Genomic DNA, 23,167 nt, shown 5'->3' with positions numbered 1-23,167 from the left:
TTCTTTTTTCTATTTGTGGATCTACCCAGCCTAGCTAACCAAAACTAAAACAGTTGTGTGGAATATTTTTCTGCAATGTGTACACAATGCACTGTGTAACACATACGATACAGCACCCCCATCTGTGACTGAGTTATGTCACTTAATCTCTTGAGCCCCCTTACCTCCCTAAAGTGGTTATCTATCTCATTAAGGGTTTGGGAAGATTGTAAAGTTCACTGAAGACAAAATACGCAATTTAGGTGTGAGGAATTATTCCACTGAGTTATACAATTCACTTTTGTTGATAGGCAGAGCTTATAAATGGTGATCTCACAGTAAAATTAAGGAATAGATTTTAGGGTAATGCCATAAAGTGGATAACTTGCTCTCTTTGTGGTATAGTGGGAGCTGTAGTGGAAGAGTAGAAAAGATGAGTGTGGTAAAGGGAAGATGGGATTGACAGAGAAGAGCATCAGTCTTCCCCCATGCTTCCATTACTTCAGCTTGGGAGCAGATATGAAGTTCAAAATTGTCAGATGGAGGGTACTTAAAGTGAGGCTGATAGGTCCTTTTTTATCTCTGTTTGCTTCCTCAATTACCTCAATAGTTCTTCTTGCTCTATGGGCTTCCAGTTTACTAAGCTATTCACAACCATAACACACTTGAATGTTCAGGACTCATGTGATTGGTTTGATTATAAATATCCAAAATAACTTTCTCAGCATACAGAGAAATGCATTTTACATAGAGCTGGAAAATACACAACACATAAAAATATTTATATTATTTCAACTATGATTTATACGCTCCTATACTCCCCTTCCATTTTTAAATTTTATTTCTCTTCTAAAGCTGTTCTCATCAGAAAGAAGTGACTGGAATAAAGAACAGCAGGAGCTTCTTGGACAGATAACATTTCTCAAAACACAACTTCAAGACACTCAAAGCAAGACTGATAGTAAGTCTGTGTAGCACTGAAATGCTGTGTGAATTTCTCAAGAGGTTTAATGTTTTGAAGCTACTATGACAAATACTGAATAACTGCTTTGGTTGTGTAATGATATATATAATTCTGTCCTATGAGTAATTTTTCCTGTCCACCCTTGATCAACCTGCATGGTTGGTCATAGAGTTTAAGGTCAGAAAAGGCCACCAGATCATCTACTCTGACCTCCTCTGTATCACAGGATCCCCAGTTATAGACAATGGAAGGAGACGATTCATCCTAAGTGAATATGGAATATTGTTTTAGAAGGTTAAAATAATTTAAAATAATAAAAAGGAAAAGGGTGTACGATCATTCTACCAAGCTACAGTCCCAGATTCAGGAGCAAGTTTTAACCTTCCTTCTTATTTGTTCCCTTCTATCATTTTAAGTTTTTAAAAAATGTCTTCACTTGTCTTAACTCCCACTGGTGTCTATCTACTAGAATGCCTGCATTATATTCTGAGGGCATAGACCTAGCATACCTATATATTTTTAACATTTCCAGTTAGATTGGTTAGACAATTAGAAATATAGTAATGTTTGAACTCATTTTCCTGATACAACTAATATAGAAGCTGTTGGACTTTTCTTTTCCCATACTTCTCATACATGATTAGCTTAGAATATTTAAAACTCACAAGTGTGGTAAACAGGTGAACCTACTTAAGATGACTTTTTAAAATACAAAATACAGTAAAATGTGAGAACACTTAAACAATAAGCAAGTTCTAAATCTACTCTCAAGATTACACTGCCTATAAAATTAAATTGGGTTAACATGCATTTAGTTTACAATTCTGACTTACAATTACATGCCCCCCTCCTAGCATCCTTTTGATTCTGTATACACTTTTTCTACAAGTCAGTACTTCACTGACCCTTCTTTACCTCTTTTTTTCTCCTTAAGTTTTTTTCCCCACAGTGTGTGTGGTGTGTGTTTTTTGAGGAAATGGCCAGTTTTACTGAGAGTTGTATGTAGTTTTGTTTAATTTTCACATAAGATTTTTCAACATCCCTGATATTGCATCTGCAAGTGAGCATTTTTATAAATTAACAAAACTTCATACATTTCTGCATGTTTTTGACAGTATTAAAAAGTGAAGTCCATGACTTACGCATTGTCCTGCAGTCTGCAGACAAGGAGCTGTCTGTTGTAAAGATGGAGTATAACACCTTCAGAGAAAATCAAGAGAAGGAAATGAGTCAACTCTCTATGAGACATATGGATGTACAACTCCAACTGGATAATGTTAGGTATGTGGTCAGTTCCTTCTTAGTGGAAGTTTCTAAGCCGTCCACATGAGAGTGCATCCAGATTCTTAATTCTATGCTAATATGTGCTAACTTTCACTGTAAATAATCATTCCTATAAAGCAGAGCTCAAGTTAACCGCTGTATTTTTTGGTACATACACACACTGCTTTTACAGGCTCAACTATTTCCTGTATATTTAGAAGATAGGGAAAAAAGGTGGTGAAATTAACAGAGACTACAGGGAAGCCTCCTTAATTTCAACATTTGTGCCCATAGCATTTTTCCATTGCAAGTAGAATCTCAGAGTTACGGACACCTTGGGAATGGAGGTAGTCCGTAACTCTCAAATGTCTGTAACTCTGAACAAAGTGCAGTTCAGGCTCAGCAGCTGACATGCCAGGCTTCAGCAGCAGCTGAGCTCCCTACTGAGTGCTGGCCTGAGTCTGCAAGCTTGTCTCCCTCCCCTCTGTGTGTGTGTGTGTGTGTGTGTGTGTGTGTGTGAAAACAGTGTGTCCCCCCCTCCCCAGGGAAGGGAAGTAAAAACAGTGTATCCCTGTCCTGGCCAGGGAGGCAGGGGGGGCAGCACGTCCTCCTTCCAGCCAGGGTGAGGGCGGCAGGGATGAAAGCGCAGACCCCAGTGCTGCTTCTGCTCAGCTGGCTCCAGCTGCCTTGGGCTGGCAGCCCCAGCATCTTGCTGTAAGTGGCTGCCCCTCGTGGGGGAGGGGGAGGGACAGGCAGCCCAAATGTGCCAACCTTTGAGATGCAATACAAGCACAGTACAGTATTGCTTTTTTTTCTTTCATTTATTTATCTATTTATTTGTCTCTGCTGCTGCCTGATTGGTTACTTCCAGTTTCACATGGTGTCCCATTGACGGGTCACTCCATAACTCTGGTGTTCGTATCTTTGAGGTTCTACTGTACATGTGATTTTTCCAGTAAGTGTTCTGACCTCCCTTAAGTAGAGTGAATTTGCTGAGGAAGCCTGGTTTTTTTTTTCAATTCTTTAATGCTAAAATTAAAAGCCTCGCTCTAGTTTGCCCATGATGTCACTGCTTCACATTGTTGTGGGCATCGAAGAATCCATATAACTAAAATGAAAACTTAGGCCTAGTCTTCACTTACCGGCTGGTCCGGCGGCACGCCATCGATGTTCTGGGATCGATCCCGGAAGTGCTCACCGTCGGCGCCGGTACTCCAGCTCGCCGAGAGGAGTACGCAGCATCGATGGGGGGAGACTTCCTGCCGCGTCTGGACCGCGGTAAGTTCGGACTAAGGTACTTCGAATTCAGCTACGTTATTAACGTAGCTGAATTTGCGTACCTTAGTCCGATTTGGGGACTTAGTGGGGACCAGGCCATACATTTAAAATCAGTTTGAAAGGTTGGCAATTCAGGATTGAAAATCTTTCTGTACTACATGCTATAATTGACATTAAGTGCTATTAGGAGCAGGAAACTGGTAAGATTTTATTTATCATTCAATAGCAAGTGATATTAAACAGGCACATTTGCACTAAAGTAACACAATCTCAGTGCATGGGAAATCTTTTCCATTAACCAAGATGACAAATGGTCTTGACTGCATTATTGCATCCTATTGGGATTACATCTTATGTGGCATGTGACATCTTTTAAGCAATATATTGAAGACGGAGAACCATGCATCAAAACTGATGACATGGTTTCACTATTGTGCCTAATTAAATATTAAGAAACTGACCCTTTTAGAGGTGCTCTAGTAAATACCAATTTGTCCAGTACAAATTCTTGTTTTCTAATAATGTCAAAAAAAATTTTAATGAAGGCTAGAACATGAAAAGATTCTTGAAGGAAAAACAAGTCTGCAGGATGACTATGACAATTTACAGGAAGTAATGAAGTTTGAAACTGATCAGCTGAAGCAACAGCTTGAAGACAACAAACAAGAAAGTGAAGCACTGAAAACCGAGCTTCATGTAAGAAAGCCAAACCTGTTACACAGTATAATCGCACCTCTCATTTAATCAAATTATGTAACTCGTCTCATTAAAATGACATTACCAATGTTGGGCCAAAAAAATTCACTATTTTGATAGTCCTATCTGAAGGTGTTACTTCCAGAGTTTATTTAATTTTCCAGCCAACTCTTGAAAACCATTGGTTATAAGAAGACATCAAATCATATTATGCTAAATTTCTGTTGTCTACCAAAGAAATCATTATCATTTGACAGGTCTTGATTAAGATGGGCTAGTTGATAAAGAAACTGGGCATTGCTTTTGAGATGAATTTTGGGAGGAATACCCTGGAGGGTTTAGATTTCAATTCTGGCTAAAAATGGCATCTCTGAAATATTTGAAAGTTGGTGCTTTTATACATTGGCAATAATGGTCTTGTCATAGTGATTTATTATTTCTTGGTGTTAGATCACTGTCCTGCCATCTAGTTGCTGCTTTCTTTGAAAACCTTTCACAGACTTCAGTGATTGCAGAACACAGCAACAAGGCTGCTCAAGGGCTTTTGTAAATGCTTTTGCCTCCTTTCTGTGTTGTATGCTGGCTACCTGATCAGCATACTTGTTTCAAGGTCTCTCTTTTGGCATTTAAAGAAATAACTGACAGACTGGAAACTATACATTCCTTTTTAAAAATAACACTGTATAGTATTATAACTGAAAAAAATTAAAACCTAAATTGAAAATTGTGTTAATTTGTGCCCCTTAGGATCCTAAATTAGTCAAGACTTCTCTAACCATAGGTCTGCTATCTCTCATAATGACAACTGAGGTGGTTGGCACTAGAATTGCTGACTTGTCAGCATGCACTAGAGTTTACCTTTAGAATTATTCAGGACAAGGTTCAAGAACTCTGTTTCTGTTTTGTGTATGCTTTATGTAGCATTTTGAGTGTTGTTTTATTTTTTCTTCCTCCTTTCTAATCTTTTGGTTTTAAATTATTTTTTTATAAATATTATATTATTATTATTATTATATATATATATAATGTTGGTACCAAATATCCAAATGCCTCTTAACAGAAGAGTTTAAAATATTTTTATCGATACACTTCAAACAGAATGTTATAAAAAATTATATTATGTGTTTTAGAATCTTTTAGAACTTTTGGAAACAGAAAAAGGACGTAATCAAAAACTAACAATGCAATTACAAGAAGACAAAGAAAATAATTCAAAGTGAGTGTTGTTGTGGGTTTGATTTCTAATTGAAGTCAATGGTTTCATTCTATGCTAAGCTTCATTTTTTTCGTAGTTCTTGCTATGAAATACATTTCTTTTTCCAAAAATAAAAATGCAAACTTTCTAAATGCATTGTTGTGGAAAATATTCACCTCTGAGTTAACTGCCAGGAATGAATTTGGCCCAAAGACTGGTGAGTTCTTTAAATCTCTGAAATCACTATGCATGGTGTATCTTTTCATGTATTTTGTAATTGCCATTATCTATCTCTTGATATAAAGAGAAAAATGTTTTAGTATCTAAGATATCCGTTCTCTTTCTAAAAAGAGAAAACAATAAGAAACAGATGAGGCAACAATAACACCTTCAGTTCACCTGAAAACACCCATTCAGAAAAGCTTGTTAGAGATTTTTGTCCCCAGGCAGTATAGTGATGATTACGTGATGAATTTTTAGTCAGTGTCTTTACCCACTAAAGACAGCACTACTTCTTTTTAATTATTTTTAATGAACAGTTTCATTATAAAAATGTTCTTTGGTATGTGAAAGGTCTAGCATCAGCTGCAATGTATGGCTGCAAGCTGAACCATTCGTTTTTTTTAATAGCATTAATCAGCTGGTAGTGAAAGAACCTTTAGAACTAAATAGGACCGAAGGCCAACCTACATAGTCAGTTCCTTGTTCAAGCTGTCTTTTCTTATGTTTTGATTAAGTCTCTTACAAGAAAAATATTCCTTCTCTTCTAGAGAACTCTTGAAAGTACTTGAAAATGTACAGCTGGAAAAACAGTCCTCTGAAATGGTGACACGATGTGAGCAGCAGGTATAAAAGCACATTTTGACAATTGGGTTTTCTTGGATTCCCTGTATATTAATGGCAATAGAACTTTTATTAAACTAACTGTTTAAAGTTTAATAGCAAAACAAATTCAGTGCTTTCAAGTCTCAGGAATCACAGTTGCTTTTTAACTACTATGATACCTTTTAGCCCCTCCAGCATATTAAGCAGTACAGCTGTCTCTCTTGCGTTATTCCTAGTGTTACGTTTATACTAGATGTACATAAGAGGTAATTGAGGGCTTTTTCCATAACTAAAATAAAGTTTCTTCCAGGAAGCAAAGTTGCAGAAATTAGAACAGAATCTGGCTGCTGCCGAAGAGGTTATTGCTTCTCTGCAGAAGACTAACACTGCTGACAAGGTAGCTACTTTTTATTGTTGGTTCACAAGTTCTGAAAGAAATTGACTTCTTTGCAGCAGAGCTGGAAGCCAAGCCCTTCCTAACTGTGATAATAGGTGGAAAAAGCTCTCATACATCTGGCACAGGGTCTCCAAGACAGCTGGGGAAAGAAGGCTGGCACAGTGCCAGAGAAAACAGGGTGGAGATATAAGGGGACAGCTGGAGAGGGAAGACAAAAGGGAGTTGTGCTGTCTGCTGGACAAAACAACTAACACAAGGTCATGAACGTATCACCTGTTGATTGACAGGGAGTTTCCAGTCAGGCTCATCTGCTGAGGAATTGAAATTATAAACCATAGGAATGACACAGTAAGAATCTCACTGTAATTCTTGTCAGTAAAGTCAATCCACGTTTCATTTAAGGTAGCTTCACCAGTTTTCTGAAAGCTCCTTTGGTGAATAACTTTTATCATTGAGTATAACATACATTTAAGAAATTATATGGGAACTCATTGTCATGGATGGTCAATCAATTCCTGACTTGCTCTGCTTTCATAACAAAGGAAAAATTTAGGGAGCTTGGGTGGGATTGGAGGGAACTGCCACACTAAATCCAGAGTCTATTAATGGTTTCTTGAAGATGACTCACTCCATTAAGTTTCCACCTGCTTCTTACAGCAACATTCATAACCTTCTACCAGAAGAGGATCAGAGTGGAACTAAACAGTTTTACTACAAAACAGTCTTTTTCCTTTTAACCTTGGAATAGTAAATAAGCTATTTAACTCTTGTTAACCTTAGGGTAAAGCAAGGTGCTTTTTAACATCAAAAATTGTACTGTTCCTTCACACTCTAATCAAAGTAACTTAAAAAAAAACATTCCAAATATTTTCTTGGTTCAAAGTGAAATATGGGCTAAGCAAAAATTATTTAAATAGTAACAAAGTTCAGTGAAATTGGGGTTCAACATTTTTCTTCTTTTACAGGAGGTTGTATCTGACTTGATGAGCCAGATCCAGGAGCTTAGGACATCTATTAGTCACAAGACAGAATCCATTGATGGACTGACAAGAGAGCTGGAGGACGTAAACGTATGTTCCGTTTTTGAAAAGATGTGGGGCAATGTTGGGTATCACAAAAATGGAATGGAATGCCAGGCTGAACACTTTCAATTACATATTTTATCATAAATGTGAAACAGCGTAATTTGCTGTAGGCTGAGTTTCTTTCAACTTTTGTTGTGTTCTTCTGAGCAGTTTATGCCTAGTGTGGTCTTGGAAACTGAACTTTTTCCACATGGTGAGTAGACAGACATTTCTCTTACTGGACCTACTCAGTTCCTGTGAGCTTCAATCAGCTGACACATTCATGTTTAATTTTGTTGAGAAATTGGTGGTTTGAGAGATCAGTAAATGAAGCTGAAGTCACTGAGTTCATTTGTAGGAAAGAAACTGTAGTTATGAGACAACTCCTAGGTTCCAGTCTTGCAAGCACACGTGACTCAATAAGATTCTTATAATAAAGTTATTTGCTTGCATAAGTACTTGCAGGAGGTGGGCCCTTACTTACTAAATTGTGCTTTCTCACTGAAGCTGTGAGACTTTTGTCTTCTGCTTTACAGTGTGCTTTTTTTTTTTTTTTTTTAAACAGAGGTCTTGCAGTCTTTTATACTTTGTTTTATTGCAAACTGATACAGCAACACATGCAGTATTTGACATGTACTGTGAACCCAAAAGGACTCAGCATAGAAATGAACATACAACTTCAGAATATGAACTATAATTTTTCTGTGTGCATATTACATCAGGTACACCCAGCATACACACTTATCCTATAGGAAATAGTTCTCTGTTTCATTGCAATCTTCATGGAAGATCTCAAAGTACTTTCCAAACACATTTATTCACAACATCCTTATGAGGTAGGTTAGCATTATACCTGTTTTACAAATGCTAGAGGTGGAGCCTTTGACTGACCCATGGTCACACAGGATATTAACAGTTCTAGGAAAGGAACAAGGCATGACTATCACTTATAGATATGATCTTAAAATAGTCAGATGACATTGAATTTATAATCTCAGTTTTAGTTCTGATGCAAAACCTTAGTTTGTGGGATTTAGCAAGCAGTAATACTTTATTCACTGGACCTTTAGTATTGTTATCTCAGACAATTCTCTAAACAGTATTTTATAGTTCTGTCATCTCAAGACCCCAAGATCCAACAGCTGAGATGCTTTTAGCAATTTTCTTTGATATCTTGCTTGCATTGTCATAGTCCTAAAACTTAACTTTGCTGTTTTCTTAGTGGAAGTATAATTCTGCCCTGGCTGCAAAAGACAAAAACAAAGCAATCATAGAGGATCAGGAAAGGCAGATTGAGGAGCTGAGAGAAGCCTTGGAGAGAAAACAGGCAGCTGATAAAGTTAATGTAAGAGTGCTAACATCAGTACTATATTGTGATTGTTTCTGCTACAGATGAGTTGGACGTATTTGATTTTTAGTTTAAAGTATTTACATGGATTTTAACCTCACTTGGAGATGTCTGGGTCTGGGAGGTCCTGATGCATGGGGGTTGGGTGGATGGGGAGCAGCTCTCTGTACTGTGACCCCTCCTCCCACAGCTGAGGAGTGATGGGGCAGGAAGTAGAAGAGGATGCTGAGCTTCCTGCAGCTCGGGGGAGGTTTCTGGGGGTGGGTCTGACACAGTCCCAGCCACTCCTTGCACGGGAAGAGGAAGTTCCGTCCTCTCCTGCCTCCAGCTCAGCTGGGACTAGCAGCTGATCCTGGCTCAGGGTAGGAGCCATTGGCTGGGGTGTCCCCAGCCTTGCAGTGATTTACTTCTCCACCGGCTGCTCTGGGTGCTTGAAATGATGTACCTGTGCAACTAGTGACTGGTGCGTGACTGCTCTTGCAGGTTTCCTTTGCTTCCCTGTCAGCCTTTTTTCTGCAGAGAAGCAAAGAAATCTGCGGGGGACATGAATTATGTGTGCACACAGTGATGCAGAATTCCCCCAAGAGTATACATAGTACCTCTATTCTTCAACTTAGCGCCATTCCTACATCTACCAGAACAAACTGTTCACCTCTCAAACCTCCCTTCCTCTGCAAATAGATCTCCACTATGCGAGCGATCTAGGGAATAGTATAAGATTGCAGACTTCACTTTAGACCTTAACTAATTTGGGGTCTATATTACCATGTCTTTGTGAGGTGAATATTTACTTTAGTTCTAACCTTATTTAAACAAAAAGAAAAAGGTAGAGGGAAAGGGACCTTTGTAATTAATAAACCATTACTGTAAACTACTTTACTCCAAAGCAGGTATTTTATTTCTATTTATTTCACTCTTCCTACATTTGTTTGTCTATTTAAATAAAACAGATAGAGCTCCTGTATGAAGACCTGAACCATACCACTGAGCAGCTAAGCATGTTAACAGAGGCTTCTAAAAAACATGCAGTATTGCTTCAGTGTGCACAAGAAGACTTAGTAAAGAAAGAAGCTTTAATTCAGGAACTTAAGGAACAGGTAAAATTTAGGAAGTTCATCCTAAAGAGTCAGCTATTCAATTTTTTGAGAGACTTACATCATACATTGCCATCTACCCACAGTTCCCTAACTGGTTGCTTTTTGTTAACAATCTCTCACTGCATTAGACAGTGATAATTTAAAGGATTTTGAACAAAGGTCTGGATAAGCTTTACAACCTTGCTAATGGGGAGTCCTAAGCTAGCAGAAGTGTTAATTCTGAAGGCTTTGATTTTACATGAGAGTGGAAATAAAGACAAAGCAACCTGAAGTCCGAGCAATACAAAACGGGGTTTTCTTTTTCCTCCTTGTCATATGTGATAGTTTGTTTGTAGATAGTATCATGGGGGTAACTGATGAGCTGTCTAAATGATACAAAGTAAGAAGGTGATTTGAAGTCACCCCTAATATATTTTGGAGCACAAATATCCATCTACCTTAGGGTTCATCTGTCCTGCATGCTCCTTACACCAGTGTGTAGAGTACATACACTGCACACTCCCCTAACACGAGTATTAGTAGTAATGTAGATAGTGAGGCACTGCTTAGGTGAGTAAAGAGACACATGAGCACTCTCTATGTACCTTGTACGGGTTTCCATTCTCCCAAACAGTGCTTCCCTCATCTACGCTGTAATGTCCTGCTGGAGCCTTTCTCCACCACAGGGAAAGACTCTGGCAACAGAGAGAGGCTCTGGCAAGAGGAGGCAGTAGGGAAAGGCTCTGGAAGCTCCCCACTGCCAGAGTGTTTCCCTGCTGCCTTCCCCTGCCAGATCCTTTCACTGACCATGTAACTACACACAGCAGCTTGATTTTCATTGTGTTGTGTACGTACCCCAAGTAGAGTGAGGCTGAATGCTAGTCAAAAAGAAGCAGATTAGCTGCTAACATAGTACCTTGTTTAAATGTTTTTAAATAGTGTTTGCTTGGAGATCAACAAGGGAACAAGACCATAGGTACAGTAAATGTGGAAGAACTGTTGATACGAGAAAACATAGTGTGAAGTCTAATATATTTAAGTACTCAGAATATATAGAGTAAACTTGCATACTTAAAAGCTACTAGATTTTGTTTTAATTCTTTCAACATTCTGTGAACTTTAAGCGCAAACTGAATTTTAATTGATTGGGCTTTATAATAGCTGGACAAAAAAACAGAAGAACTGGAAAAGAGGAAAAGTGACTATGAACTAAAAATGCAACAATTAGACTGTTTTGTGGACTCTGCTGCAATAGCGCTGCCACAGGTATAGTATTTCATTTTAATTATGTACTGTAGTTTACTTCACTGAAGAAGCAAAGCTGTGTGTGTGTGTGTGTTTGGGTGTGGGAGGGAAAACATCTTTAGACTGGGTACAGAAATAGTGATGGTATATTGAAAAGAGTTGTATAGTCTATGAAATCCTATTTCTGTTTTGTAAGGTAAACAGCATTATTGCTGTTTGTCTCCTAGATACGCAGCATTACCAAGTAAAATCTTTTAATGTATACTTATGCAGTATAGGGAAGACTCCTCCTTCTCACTATGACTGTTTTTACTTGTCAGAGTCCAAAAACTCCCCCTAATTTTGGTGTAAATCTGGCAAAATTCCTGGAAACTCAGGAGCAGGAAATAGCAGATCGGAGGGCTTCTGCCATTACTCTGGAACATCTTGTATGTGAATTAAGTGAAGAAAGAACAGCTAAAAATGATGAAATCCTAAGGCTAAAGGTAATGTGAAGTAAACAGAAAAGGTAGTTTTTAAGGTTCAAGTTAATATGAAATGTATAGACTATCCTAGTGGGTTGGTGTTTGGCACTCTGCACTGCCATGCAGGAAGCCTGCTCTTGATCTTCTCCTTTCCTGGGCTGGTAGCATTCAAAAGAAGCCGAGCAATCAGCTGATAGAAAAAAAAAAATAGTCTCTTGTATCACTTTGTTGCAATCTCTGTTGCTGATATACCAGCAACGTTGGCTTTCTGCAAAGCAAGTTTTGGTCACGCTTTATTGGTATGGGATCCATGGGTGTAGTTTGACTTCTGTATTTGCGGGGGGCAATTACAGTCAGGCCAACAGGGCTGCGTGTGGAGTGGAGGGTGGGGGTCGGGAGCAAATTCTGAGCCTGCCTGAGGCTTGCTGTTTGGGGCGAGGGAGCAATGCCTTATCCCCAAATTATGCTCATGATAGGATCTTGACAGAGAATTTCTTATGTCTTCCATTGAACAGTTTCAGAATATTTGTTCCTTCTGTGCTTTACTAGAAATTGTTTACTTGGAAACGAAAACAAGAATTGTGGTGTAGTGTTAAAATAACGTGTTTTTCTTGCTTGGTTTAGGGACAGTTATGTGAACTGGAAAACCTGCGCCTGGAAATGCAGATATTAACAGAGAATAATAGGAACCTACAGAGCCAGCTTGAAGAGTATCAGAGAGAAAGGAAGAACCGGTAAAAGCTGTCCTAACCCTTAAGTGATTATGTAAACTAAATTGTAATTCTTTGTCTTTACTGCAAATATGATATTGCACATACTGTATCAGAACTAGTTAAACTAAGAAGACTCCATTAAACCTATTTTTATGGAAATGCTTTAATGGCCAGTAAATAGTATTGCCTTTGAAATTATAAATGATTATAGTACAACAATTTAAGTTATAAAAGAAACAGGTTTATAACTCCTAACTATCTGTTCATGCAGCTTTTAACTGGGAAAAGTAATAGAATATAAACACTATCCATATTAAGAAAAATAGACAAAATGAAATGCTGTCCCAGTGACATCAATTGGAGTTTTGCCATTGACTTAAATGGAGTCAGGATTCCACACCTCATCTTTTGACAGTAAGAAACATAACTGTTTCTATGCTTTGTGCAAAATGGAAAGATGATTGATGAAAAGACTTCAAACTGGTTCATACCCTTAGATGTAAAAAGTATGATCTTTGAATCTGCAGGCTAAGGTCTTAGTTTTGGACTTTTTTTTTTTGTTTGTTTTTTTCCCCAAATCTTCATTTGTTCTGGTGTTTTTCTGTTTGATGAACTCCCTAGAGATTTTACAAAGTGAAACTTTTATGAAGTTGTTTTGAAGCATAAATCAGTGTAATATGAGGTTTTGTCACTACTAATTATAAATCACTTAAGGAAAAAACTTAATGTAATAAAGGACAAGTCAGACACAAAGGTTATGGCACCTTACAACTGGATATAAGGTAGGACCTGAATCTGCCTTTCCATTAGAAAGCATTGAAAATTAGCATATTACAAAGTTTTTTCTAATTTAAATTCTCTAACTGACAAATGTTCATGGCACAAAAATACTGAAACAGTGACAAGTAGTTGTAGAAGTGTCTTTGAATATTTTAGATATATTTCCACATAAAAAACTAGAACATTATTAAGGTTGCAAAGTCAAGAACTTAAAAGTTAGGAAATCCGAGAATTAAGGATGCCTGTGCAACTTTAATTCAGTTCCCTTGTGCCTATGTATTAGGATACCATTTTTCCATTATCGTATACTGGTTTTTTTCCCACCGGACCCCAGCCTCATTCGGTGCACAGAATAGATGGTGCACACTTAATGAGCAGTTATTCAATATTTTGTTTCCTCATTTTGCAACGTGGTGTCCCATGCCTCATTTACTGCACACTATTCAAACCCAGCTCTGAAGACAGATTTATTAATTTCCTCATGGGCTTTTCTGTGGTGCTCATCACTATAGTATCTGGTTGCTTCATAAACATTAATTTATTTTCACAACATCCCTATGTGTGTCGAGAAGGTATTATATCATCCCCATTTTACAGACAGGGAGCTGAGGCTCAAAGAGAAAGGTCAAGTACCAACTAATTTTGGGTGCCCAACATCAGACACATGGACGTGATTTTTCAAAGTATGTAACACTTAATATGTTTAAACCTCAGCTCCCATTGACTTTAATTGCACCTGCTAGCACTCAGCACTTCTGCAAATCAGATCACAAGGTTGCAAATCAGGCACCCAGTAAATAAGGAATATACAAGAAACTTTTCACAAGAGGTCAGTAACTTGACTAGCATCACACAGGAAGTCTGGCAGGGATGAAATTCAGATTTCCAGGGCAGGATTCAATTGCCTTCCCTGTGAGACAATCCTTTCTCTTCCTGTACACATCTTCTGCAGTCTGAATAATAGGCCTTGCTACCAGCCCTGCCTATAGTATATGTATATGTCTTCTCATATCATTTTTCTAAAATATTAAAGATAATCACAAGTGACTCATGAAAGGAAAATAAACACACTTTTTTACTTTCTGATAGTTTATCTTTTCTTCCGACTGTTTCTTGAGAGTTTTTGTTATCTCCTGTTAAACTCAAACAAGTCTCTAAATATTCTGAATAAAAATCATTTCCTCTTAACTGAGCAAGACCACTGAGTTCTCTTAGGAGGGAGTTGTTTTCTGCAATCCATATGGAGTATCAAAATTGTGGCAGCTAAAAATGTTTACTTGAAACCCTGAGGTTTATCATAAAGCTCTGTATTAGACACTTCTGTTCTTAAACCAACACCAAATGAAACTATTTTTTAATTAAAATGCTGATTTCTCTGCACGTAGCAAAAATCTTTCTTTTGGAGAGAATGTATTTTTGGTAACTAAAACTCTTAAGAATATAAAAGTTTAAACTGCTTCCAGAACTGTATTTTGTGATATATGGTAATCAGACTCTGAGCAAGCATTAAGAAAATTACAAGTATTACTAGTTTTTTCTGGTGCAACTCTTGTTATAAATGGTTCCCTTTGCACATAAGAAAGATAAATTCTCATTCTTGGACTTCTACAGTGGTCACAAGCCCTCTGACATTCAGCACCTAAAAGAGAGAGACAAGGAAATTGCTGAAGAGAGACTAGCAAAGGTATTATATCTTTTTATATGATGTTCAATTGTTTTGCTGGTTGTAAGTGTTGCTGTTCATGTTTTTGTTCTATTTCATATCAATGCAAAATTTATAATTCTCGTGAATTCTAAAGGATACTGGGCCTGATTTTAATCTATCATTGCTTTTACATTGCTTTAACTCGATTGAATTCAACGACAGTAATGATGATTTACAGCAGAATAAGAGAGGAGAATGAGACCCACTGAGCTTGATTAATCTTCACCAGGACATAAAGGCCATGTCTACACTTACCGGGGATCGACGCTGCTGCAATCTATGCAGCGGGAGCTGATTTAGTGGGTCTAGTGAAGATCCGTTAAATCAACTGCAGAGTGCTCTCCGGTCAACTCAGGTATTCCACCAGAATGAGAGGAGTAAGGTAAGTTGATGGGAGAGCGTTGTGCATAGATCACAGGAGCATCGATGCCCAGTAAGTGTAGACATGGCCTCCATGTCCCAGTGAAGATGAATCAAGCTCACTGGTTCTCATTCTCCTCTCTTACTCTGCTGTAAATCATCATTACTAGGGCCCTACCAAATTCAGGGTCCATTTTGGTCGGTTTCACGCTCATAGGATTTTAAAAATCATAAACTTCATGATTTCAGCTATTTAAATCTGAAATTTCACAGTGTTGTAATTGTAGAGATCCTGAACCAAAAAGGAGCTGTGATAGGTGGGGTTTGCAAGGTTATTGTGGGGGAAGAGGAGGGGTTGCAGTACTGCTACCCTTACTTCTGCACCGCTGCTGGCAGCGTCACTGCCTTCAAAGCTGGAGAGCGGTGGCTGCTGGCTGGAAGCCCAGCTCTGAAGGCAGAGCCGCCACCACCACCAGCAGCGCAGAAGTAAGGATGGCATAGTATTGCCATCCTTACTTCTGTGCTGCTCTCTGCAGAGCTGTGCCCTCAGTCAGCAGCCGCCACTCTCCAGCCACACAACTCTGATGGCAGCAGCGCAGAAGAAAGGGTAGCATGATAAGGTATTGCCACCCTTACTTCTATGCTGCTGCTGGAGGGGTGCTGCCATTAGAGCTTGGCACCTGGCCAACAGCCGTCGCTCTGGCCACCCAGCTCTGAAGGCAGTGCAAAAGTAAGGGTGGCAATGACCATGACCCCCCTGCAGCTCCCTTCTGGGTCAGGACCCCCAAGTTGAGAAACGCTGGTCTCCCCCCTGAAATCTGTACAGTATAGGGTAAAATCACACACAAGACCAGATTTCACGGGGAGAGACCAGATTTCATGGTCCATGACACATTTTTCATGGCCGTGAATTTGGTAGGGCCCTAATCATTACTGTTGTTGAATTCAATCAAGTTAAACCAGTGTAAAAGCAATGGTAGATTTGAATCAGGCCCAGTATCCCTTAGAATTCACGAGAATTATTAATTTTGCATTGATATGAAACAGAACAAAAGATGTAGCTGGAGTAGCATAACTTAGGTCGACTTGCCCCATAGTGGAGACAAGGCCAGAGTTGCAGCTTGTACCACTTTCCTCTCCTGAGGTTTCTGCCCAAAGAAAGCAATATTAAGTTACAGTGGAGGCTGCTCATGGCATGTGCTGAAAGAGCCCTGGCTACGCACTTCCCAGACACTGCAACCCAGTCTTACAGCTGCACTGGCTGGTTGTGGGTCATCCAGTGGAGGGATTATGTTTACATAACAAGGACACCATACCTCTTAATAGTCAGCTGTGAATGTTGGTAATATTAGCCACAGTAGTGTTACAGGATTATTTCTGGGTCAAAAAAGACTAATAAGCTTGCTGTTAAATAATCAATTGTATATAAATGCTGTTATAACTTCTAAATTTTACTGATGTGTAACACTTCGTATTTTGAACCTTTTTCAGAATAAAGCGATGGAAGAAATACTGAAAATTAGATCAGAGTAAGTTAAATATTTTTCATCACCCTGAAAACTGGATCATAAACTGCTTTAAATACTGAAAATAATTTACTTACATCTAAAAAAAAGACATTATTTTCCAACTAACATTGAAGATATGAACAAAAAAAAGCTTAAAATCAGAAATCCTGTTTACCTTTTAAAATAAACATTCAATTCTTAGCATTTTTCATCAGTAGGTGGCAGTAGCAGTTTCTACATTTGATACAAAGCTCCTGTCTAGGTAAAGTGCTCTGAAATATGCTGAAACTGCATGAGATTCTTTGAGTATGTGTCAGTGTGGCTTCCACAGTAGGGTATGCTAGAAACCCATATACGCTGCATATTGGGTGGACAGTAGTCAAGCCATGATGGATAACTGTTTTCAAGTTTGCCTAAATATTCTTCAAAATCTGCTTTAATAGGGCAGAGGTCATGTAAACAAAGAAAGAAAGATAGGTTCCAACAGTTGAATCGGTGTCAAAGTAACACTGCTGGTATAAGGAACCAAGAGGATTGCTTCATTTAATGTTCATATCTTAAGTCTTTAGTGCTAGAAATGAATACACCTTTAGAGAGAGGGAAAATTAAGCTTTCCAGTAATGTGTGTAGCATTTGTTTCTAGCCTTGACGTCACATTAGATATTGCACATTACATTCACATCAGCATTCTGATTACCATAAACTTCTCTCTCCACTCCCACCCCACACAAAACGTGGAATCTCTGCTGTTCATCTAAAATCTTGCAAATTGTGTAAACCGTTGTTCTCCAATTTTAGGAATTTGAGACTATTGGCTTCTCCGGTGATATCAGATTTCAAATGGCAGGAATAGGAGGGAAGCAAAATTCTAAACAGAAGAAGCTGATTTTAAACCATGCATCACCTCCCGTTTTTGTCAATATTTGCTGTTGAACATTATATAGAACTTCTAGTTTGTCTATTTAACTTGGTTTTATTTCTGATGTGCCCATGACCACAATAGTTTGGTGCTGCTTAGAGTTTAAATATTAAAATCAATATTTGTATCACTTCCATGATTTCTTCTTCCAGCAAAGCCCCATGCAGCCTGCTGTCATCAGCAGTTCCTTTTTTACATTCAAGAAGAGTGTCAGTGGGCCAAAAGAATTAAAGGTGACTGGCAAAGAATTTTTTTTTTAAATGGGTTTGGTTTTTTTTGTTTTTTTTTGCTGTTTATATATAAAGATGACGTGAATGTCTATTTTTTTCCCCCTAATTGATGTTTTTAACCTTGGAAATATAGAGAATATTAAATCTAGAATCCCCTGGCTTAGCTAGAGGATTTCTTGGGTGAGTAAGTGTCTCAGGGTGTGTACTGTGAGCACTTTCACCTAAATTGAAGAGGCAAAATGCTGAATCCTTAATAAAGACACCTTGTGTCCCCCATGTTCATTAAGCACTAGATTTAAATAAGTGTTTTAACCAGTCAGACAAAAATTCTTGCCTCCTCTCCAATGCTCAGCTTTTAATCTTCTCTTGTAGTGTCATATTTTACTAGTGCTCTGGTCACCAAAGAGTTTTCTAGAGTAGAAAAGACCTGAATTACTAATGTAAAAAGCAAGGTGGGATGGGAGGAATCACCTTTTCCAACAAACCTTTCAGGCTGTTTTTATTGCATCATAAAGAAGCAATAAGGCATGAGGCCTGTCTTTTTCCACCTTTGCAAGTTATCTTTTAAGTGGAGAAAATATCAGACAAAAGACAGAAAAGATATTGTCTATTGGTGTCTCTTCTCATCTTTAGGCCTTTTGTTGCTCCTCTTGAATGTGGGAACAGGACCTGCTTTTTGCACCAGTGCTGGTACTCAGTCTCTCAGACTTCTGGGGAGGAAAAATGGAAGTGAAACTGTATCAAGTTTATGTAAAACATTAATAGGTTCACAAGTGTATATTCATTAACAGTGGAAATACTGGTAACACATACATTTTAAGATCTTACACTTCACAACCTGCCAGGGCTAGAAATGTTTTGGCAGAGCAAAATGTTTCCTGAGCACTGCTTCTGGTCTTGTGATTGAGAAAAAGAATGTTTAAAGCATCAGGCTGAATGAATTGTGAGCCATAATTCTATATGTGAAGAGATGTTCACCAGTATGCAATCAAATATAGTAGTAATATCTTCATATAAGAGAATCTGAGTTCACCTTCTGAATGCTGAATTTTTGTGGGTGACGTGCACTCTAGGAAGTTCCTGTAGGCTAGGATTCCATTTCCAGTTTCATTAGCTTAATTGAGAGAGTTGGAAATTTAAGCTTGAAATGGAATACTTTCCCAGCATTGAATCCCAAGTGAAGGACACTAGCTAGAGTATGTCTACACTGCAAATAGACACCGCAGCTGGCCCGTGAAGCTGACTTAGGCTCCGAGGTCTCAGGCTAAGGGGCTGTTAAATTGCGGTGTAGATGTTCAGGCTCAAGCTGCAGTCCGAGCTCTGGGGTCCTCCTACCTTGCAGAGTCCTAGAGTGTGCACTCCAGCCCAAGTCTGAATGCCTACACCACAATTAAACAGACTCTTAGCGCAAGCCCCACGAGCCCGAGTCAGCTGGAACAGGCCAGCCACAGCTTTTTAATTGCAGTGTAGACATACCCTTAGAAGATCGGGCAATTGAAGATGGTGATTATGTACCAATGTTAAACAGTACCTATTAACATATACCAGGGCACGTATGCCAAAAGGACCTTTTAATAAAAGAACGTGATGGGATATAGAGGAGTGATGTGAATGTATTAACGTGGTTAATTTGATGTGTTTTATAATACTTTTATATCTGCAGATTAGCAGAGACCAAAAATGCCCTTAAGAGCACAGAGAGTGGCTATCTTGAAATGACCATGGAAATAGAACGAACAAGAGCTTTGGAGTCAAAAACATTCCAGGAAAAAGAAGAAATGAGATCAAAACTGGAAGAAACCTGTGAAGAGAGAGACAAAATTAAAAAGGTTATAAACAATGTGTGACTTCCTTTCACTAATTGTATCCAGTAGAACCTCATTGACTGGGAGACAAACCCATGATAAATAGTCAATATTGTGAATTAACCAGCAAACAGTAAAGGAATCAAGGACTGCCTCCCAAAATGTAGCTTTTTATTTTATAGATTATTTTTATTTCAACTATATTTCGTAGTATAGTAATCAAATGCCAAGGGAAGTTCTATGCAGAGATGCGATCTGAAATACAGATCAGCCAACTGTACTTGTCCACTAGAGAAATCTAGTCTAGTAGCCAATGAGAGTGAGTAACAAGTAGGTATCAATTGGTGGATGGACCCACAGGTATGTTATATGCTACAACAGACTTAAATACAGTAGAACCTCAGAGTTATGAACTGACCAGTCAACCACATGCCTCGTTTGGAACCGGATGTACACAGACAGCAGCAGACCAAAAAAAAAAAGTAAATACAGTACACTACTGTTAAACATAAACTACTAAAAAAAAAAAAAAAAAGGAAAAGCAGAATTTTTCTTCTGCATAGTAAAGTTTCAAAGCTGTATTAAGTCAATGTTCAGTTGTAGACTTTTGAAAGAACAATCATAATGTTTTGTTCAGAGTTACAAACAACCTCCATTCCTGAGGTGTTCGTAATTCTGAGGTCCTACTGTAGCAGTATTGCCAATTTCAAAAGGAACAGCTTTCTTAAAATCTGAATACCTCAAAAAAAGACACACATTTGTATTTAATTTATTATTTAATTACAGGAGATGGACTTGCTAAGGAAGCAAGTAGAGTTTCTCGCTGTGGAGAACGGGAAGTTAGTAGGTCACCAAAACCTAAACCAGAAGATTCAGTATCTTGTGAAACTAAAGAAAGATTATGCCAAACTTACTGAGGTATGTGTCCCAGAGATTAGAATACAGATTAAATAAATGATCTGAGGTAAAACAGAAAGCAAAAGCTTGATCAGGAGACTAGAATTCTCATTCCTCTATTTAACTATTCCTGGCATCCTGCAATTCCATGCAACAATGTTTGATTCATAGTTAGTCAGTTTCATCATCAATGTCAGTATTGTCCAGTTTGCTTAATTACTCCTGTAGTTATAAAACACTAAAGAAGTAGTACAGCTTGCAAAAATTAGTTGTTAATGTCATCAGATTTAGGTGACTTTTCTTTTTACAAGTTAGAATAAGTATAATCCCTTGAAGACAGACTTTCTTCTAATTCTGAGTACCATATTTCTCTCTTTACAGGAGGTTGAAAAACTGCGTGTTGAAAATATCTTTTTGAAGGAAATTAAAAAATCTGAATCATGTCAAGAATCTTGATCAGCCACAACAACAAATAAACTTGCAAAAGTGGTCATTTTAAAATGTTGATAGACTTTAAAGAGAGAGTTCTAAAAGTAAAGCTTGTCCTTCATCACTATTAACTAGAGCCCTTCATCAGATGTACTCAGGATAATTAATTATTTCAGTCCGTATAATGTGCCAGGTGGTGGGTTTTAGTGAAACAGTCTGCTTCAGCTCATCTGGCAGATTTTCTAACCCCCCACTTGTTGAAGTTGTTCTACAGCTTTATCCATAGGTGCTGCAGGATTTTCCTTTCAACTTTGTGCTTGTACAGGAAAAGTGACTAGTTTTCATTGGAATATTCTCTATTTCTTGTTTCCTTTTGTACTTTAATTTAGGTCAATGCTTTTTTTTTAATGCTAGGGGTTTTTCACATTACCTCAATTTGTAGAAAGGTAATTGGTACAAATTCAACTAGTATCTAAACAACTTCTGCCTGTTGTTTTTATGGATGTCTAAATGTTGATACTGGAATGATGAAATTCACTTGTAAAGTTGTGAACTGATTCATATTTCTTTGTTACTCAAAAATACATGTTTTATATTAAGGTTTTTTCAATAAAGCAAGAATGTCAATTTAATAATGAATTGATTTGTAAATAGTACTATGAATATTTGGAATCTTGTGGCATAATATTTGCTTCCTTTCCCTTGTTCCACTCTTTCTGGAATTCAAGTGCTCTCAAAACAAACTTATTTTTCACTGAATAAGCTTCAAACAGGGACTTCTGTAGAGTCAAGAAACCATTCTGCACTAGTATTGTTGAGAATAACCTCATTGGCTAACTTGTTTAAGCACTGCATAACTGAAAATTCTATCAAACAGAAGTCCATCCCGTATCAAGAGTTTTAAATATATGCAACATCTTGTAAGAATACAGTAAAACCTCATTAGTTTCCCTAAAGAGTTGGAGATGCGTTGCAAATGACTGGAATATTCAAAATGGGGGGGGGGGGGGGGGGAAGTATTGATAATGCATCACAATATTAATTGGACAAATGTTAATTGAGTTTTAGTTATTTGATAGTGTCACTAAACATTTTGTAATGTTTTGTATAAGTAATGAAGTCTCTGTAATGCAATTCCTTACTACAGCACTTCACTATTAAATATTTGCTGAGAAGAAAGGAGAGACCATTTTGTGTGAACTATAGGGTATGAAGTTTAGTGAGGTTCTACTGTAACTAACTAGGGCCTAAATGACAGTGATTTTTCCTCAGTTTAGCCATGAATTAAATATTTTAAATTCAGATACTAATTTTATGTATGGAAAGTAACGTAATACTCCAGAGTAGTTTCTATTTGAAGTTTTTCAGGAAGAGGAGAGAGAAAAGGGCAATCAAACCTTTAATGATGGGCCTCCAGAAAACTGAGGGTGTTGACTTGCCCTATTTAGACTAAATCAGGAAATTCACTTCTTTCCAGAGATGAAGTAATTTTAGAGATGACTTCTACTCTTGCTCCCTTCATTCGTTGTGGAAAATAAAGGCTTCTTTTTCTGCAATAACTCTCCCCCTTGATAGCAGTGAGGTGTAGAGGTAGGTCAGACCCACTTGATAGCCTATCTGATGTATTGCAGAATTTGTAATACTGTTAGGGAACAAATATGGCAGCTATGGTAATACAATTTGTACTCTTTTTTTATGGCATATGTTTATAATATATAGTAGTAGTGTTCTTCTGGAATTGTGTAACTTTTTAAATAAAGATTTTTGTATATAAATGATTTTATGATTTTTCTATACTGTATGCTCTAACGTTTAGACTCGTGCAAACTTTGGGATAGATCCACAAAAGGACTGAGGTGCCTAAGTATAAAGCAGAGAACCTCAGAACCCCAACTCAGCTGCTACCTAACCTTGTAGGTGTCTAAAGTCCTAGGTGCTAAGTTTCCACCAGTAAAGTCCCCATGGTGCCTACATTTCTGATGGTAGGCTGCTGTGTGCATGCCTCAGTGCTGATGCCTAGTCCTTGC

At 37.9% G+C, this 23,167-nt stretch overlaps 1 protein-coding gene across 2 annotated transcripts in view; it reads left to right on the top strand.

Annotated features, from left to right (window-relative positions):
- The window catches only part of KIF15 (kinesin family member 15), a 45,542-nt gene extending 23,396 nt beyond the window's left edge, over nt 1-22,146 (top strand). For both annotated transcript variants that reach the window (XM_034760986.1, XM_034760987.1), the window contains exons 19-35: nt 835-940; nt 2,059-2,224; nt 4,030-4,180; nt 5,311-5,396; nt 6,146-6,221; nt 6,511-6,597; nt 7,563-7,667; nt 8,884-9,006; nt 9,960-10,106; nt 11,247-11,351; nt 11,651-11,815; nt 12,419-12,528; nt 14,899-14,971; nt 16,844-16,881; nt 19,673-19,838; nt 20,601-20,732; nt 21,093-22,146. In XM_034760986.1, the coding sequence (XP_034616877.1) occupies nt 835-940; nt 2,059-2,224; nt 4,030-4,180; nt 5,311-5,396; nt 6,146-6,221; nt 6,511-6,597; nt 7,563-7,667; nt 8,884-9,006; nt 9,960-10,106; nt 11,247-11,351; nt 11,651-11,815; nt 12,419-12,528; nt 14,899-14,971; nt 16,844-16,881; nt 19,673-19,838; nt 20,601-20,732; nt 21,093-21,167 (1,911 nt within the window). In that variant the 3' untranslated portion in view covers nt 21,168-22,146. The remainder of the gene's footprint in view (nt 1-834; nt 941-2,058; nt 2,225-4,029; nt 4,181-5,310; nt 5,397-6,145; nt 6,222-6,510; nt 6,598-7,562; nt 7,668-8,883; nt 9,007-9,959; nt 10,107-11,246; nt 11,352-11,650; nt 11,816-12,418; nt 12,529-14,898; nt 14,972-16,843; nt 16,882-19,672; nt 19,839-20,600; nt 20,733-21,092) is intronic.
- The last annotated feature ends 1,021 nt before the right edge of the window (nt 22,147-23,167 follow it).

Source organism: Trachemys scripta, chromosome 2, assembly GCF_013100865.1.
Source record: "Trachemys scripta elegans isolate TJP31775 chromosome 2, CAS_Tse_1.0, whole genome shotgun sequence".
Taxonomy (NCBI): Eukaryota; Metazoa; Chordata; order Testudines; family Emydidae; genus Trachemys; species Trachemys scripta.
The sequence above is the reverse complement of the archived record's forward strand: the minus strand, read 5'-3'. Positions and strand labels throughout refer to the sequence as shown.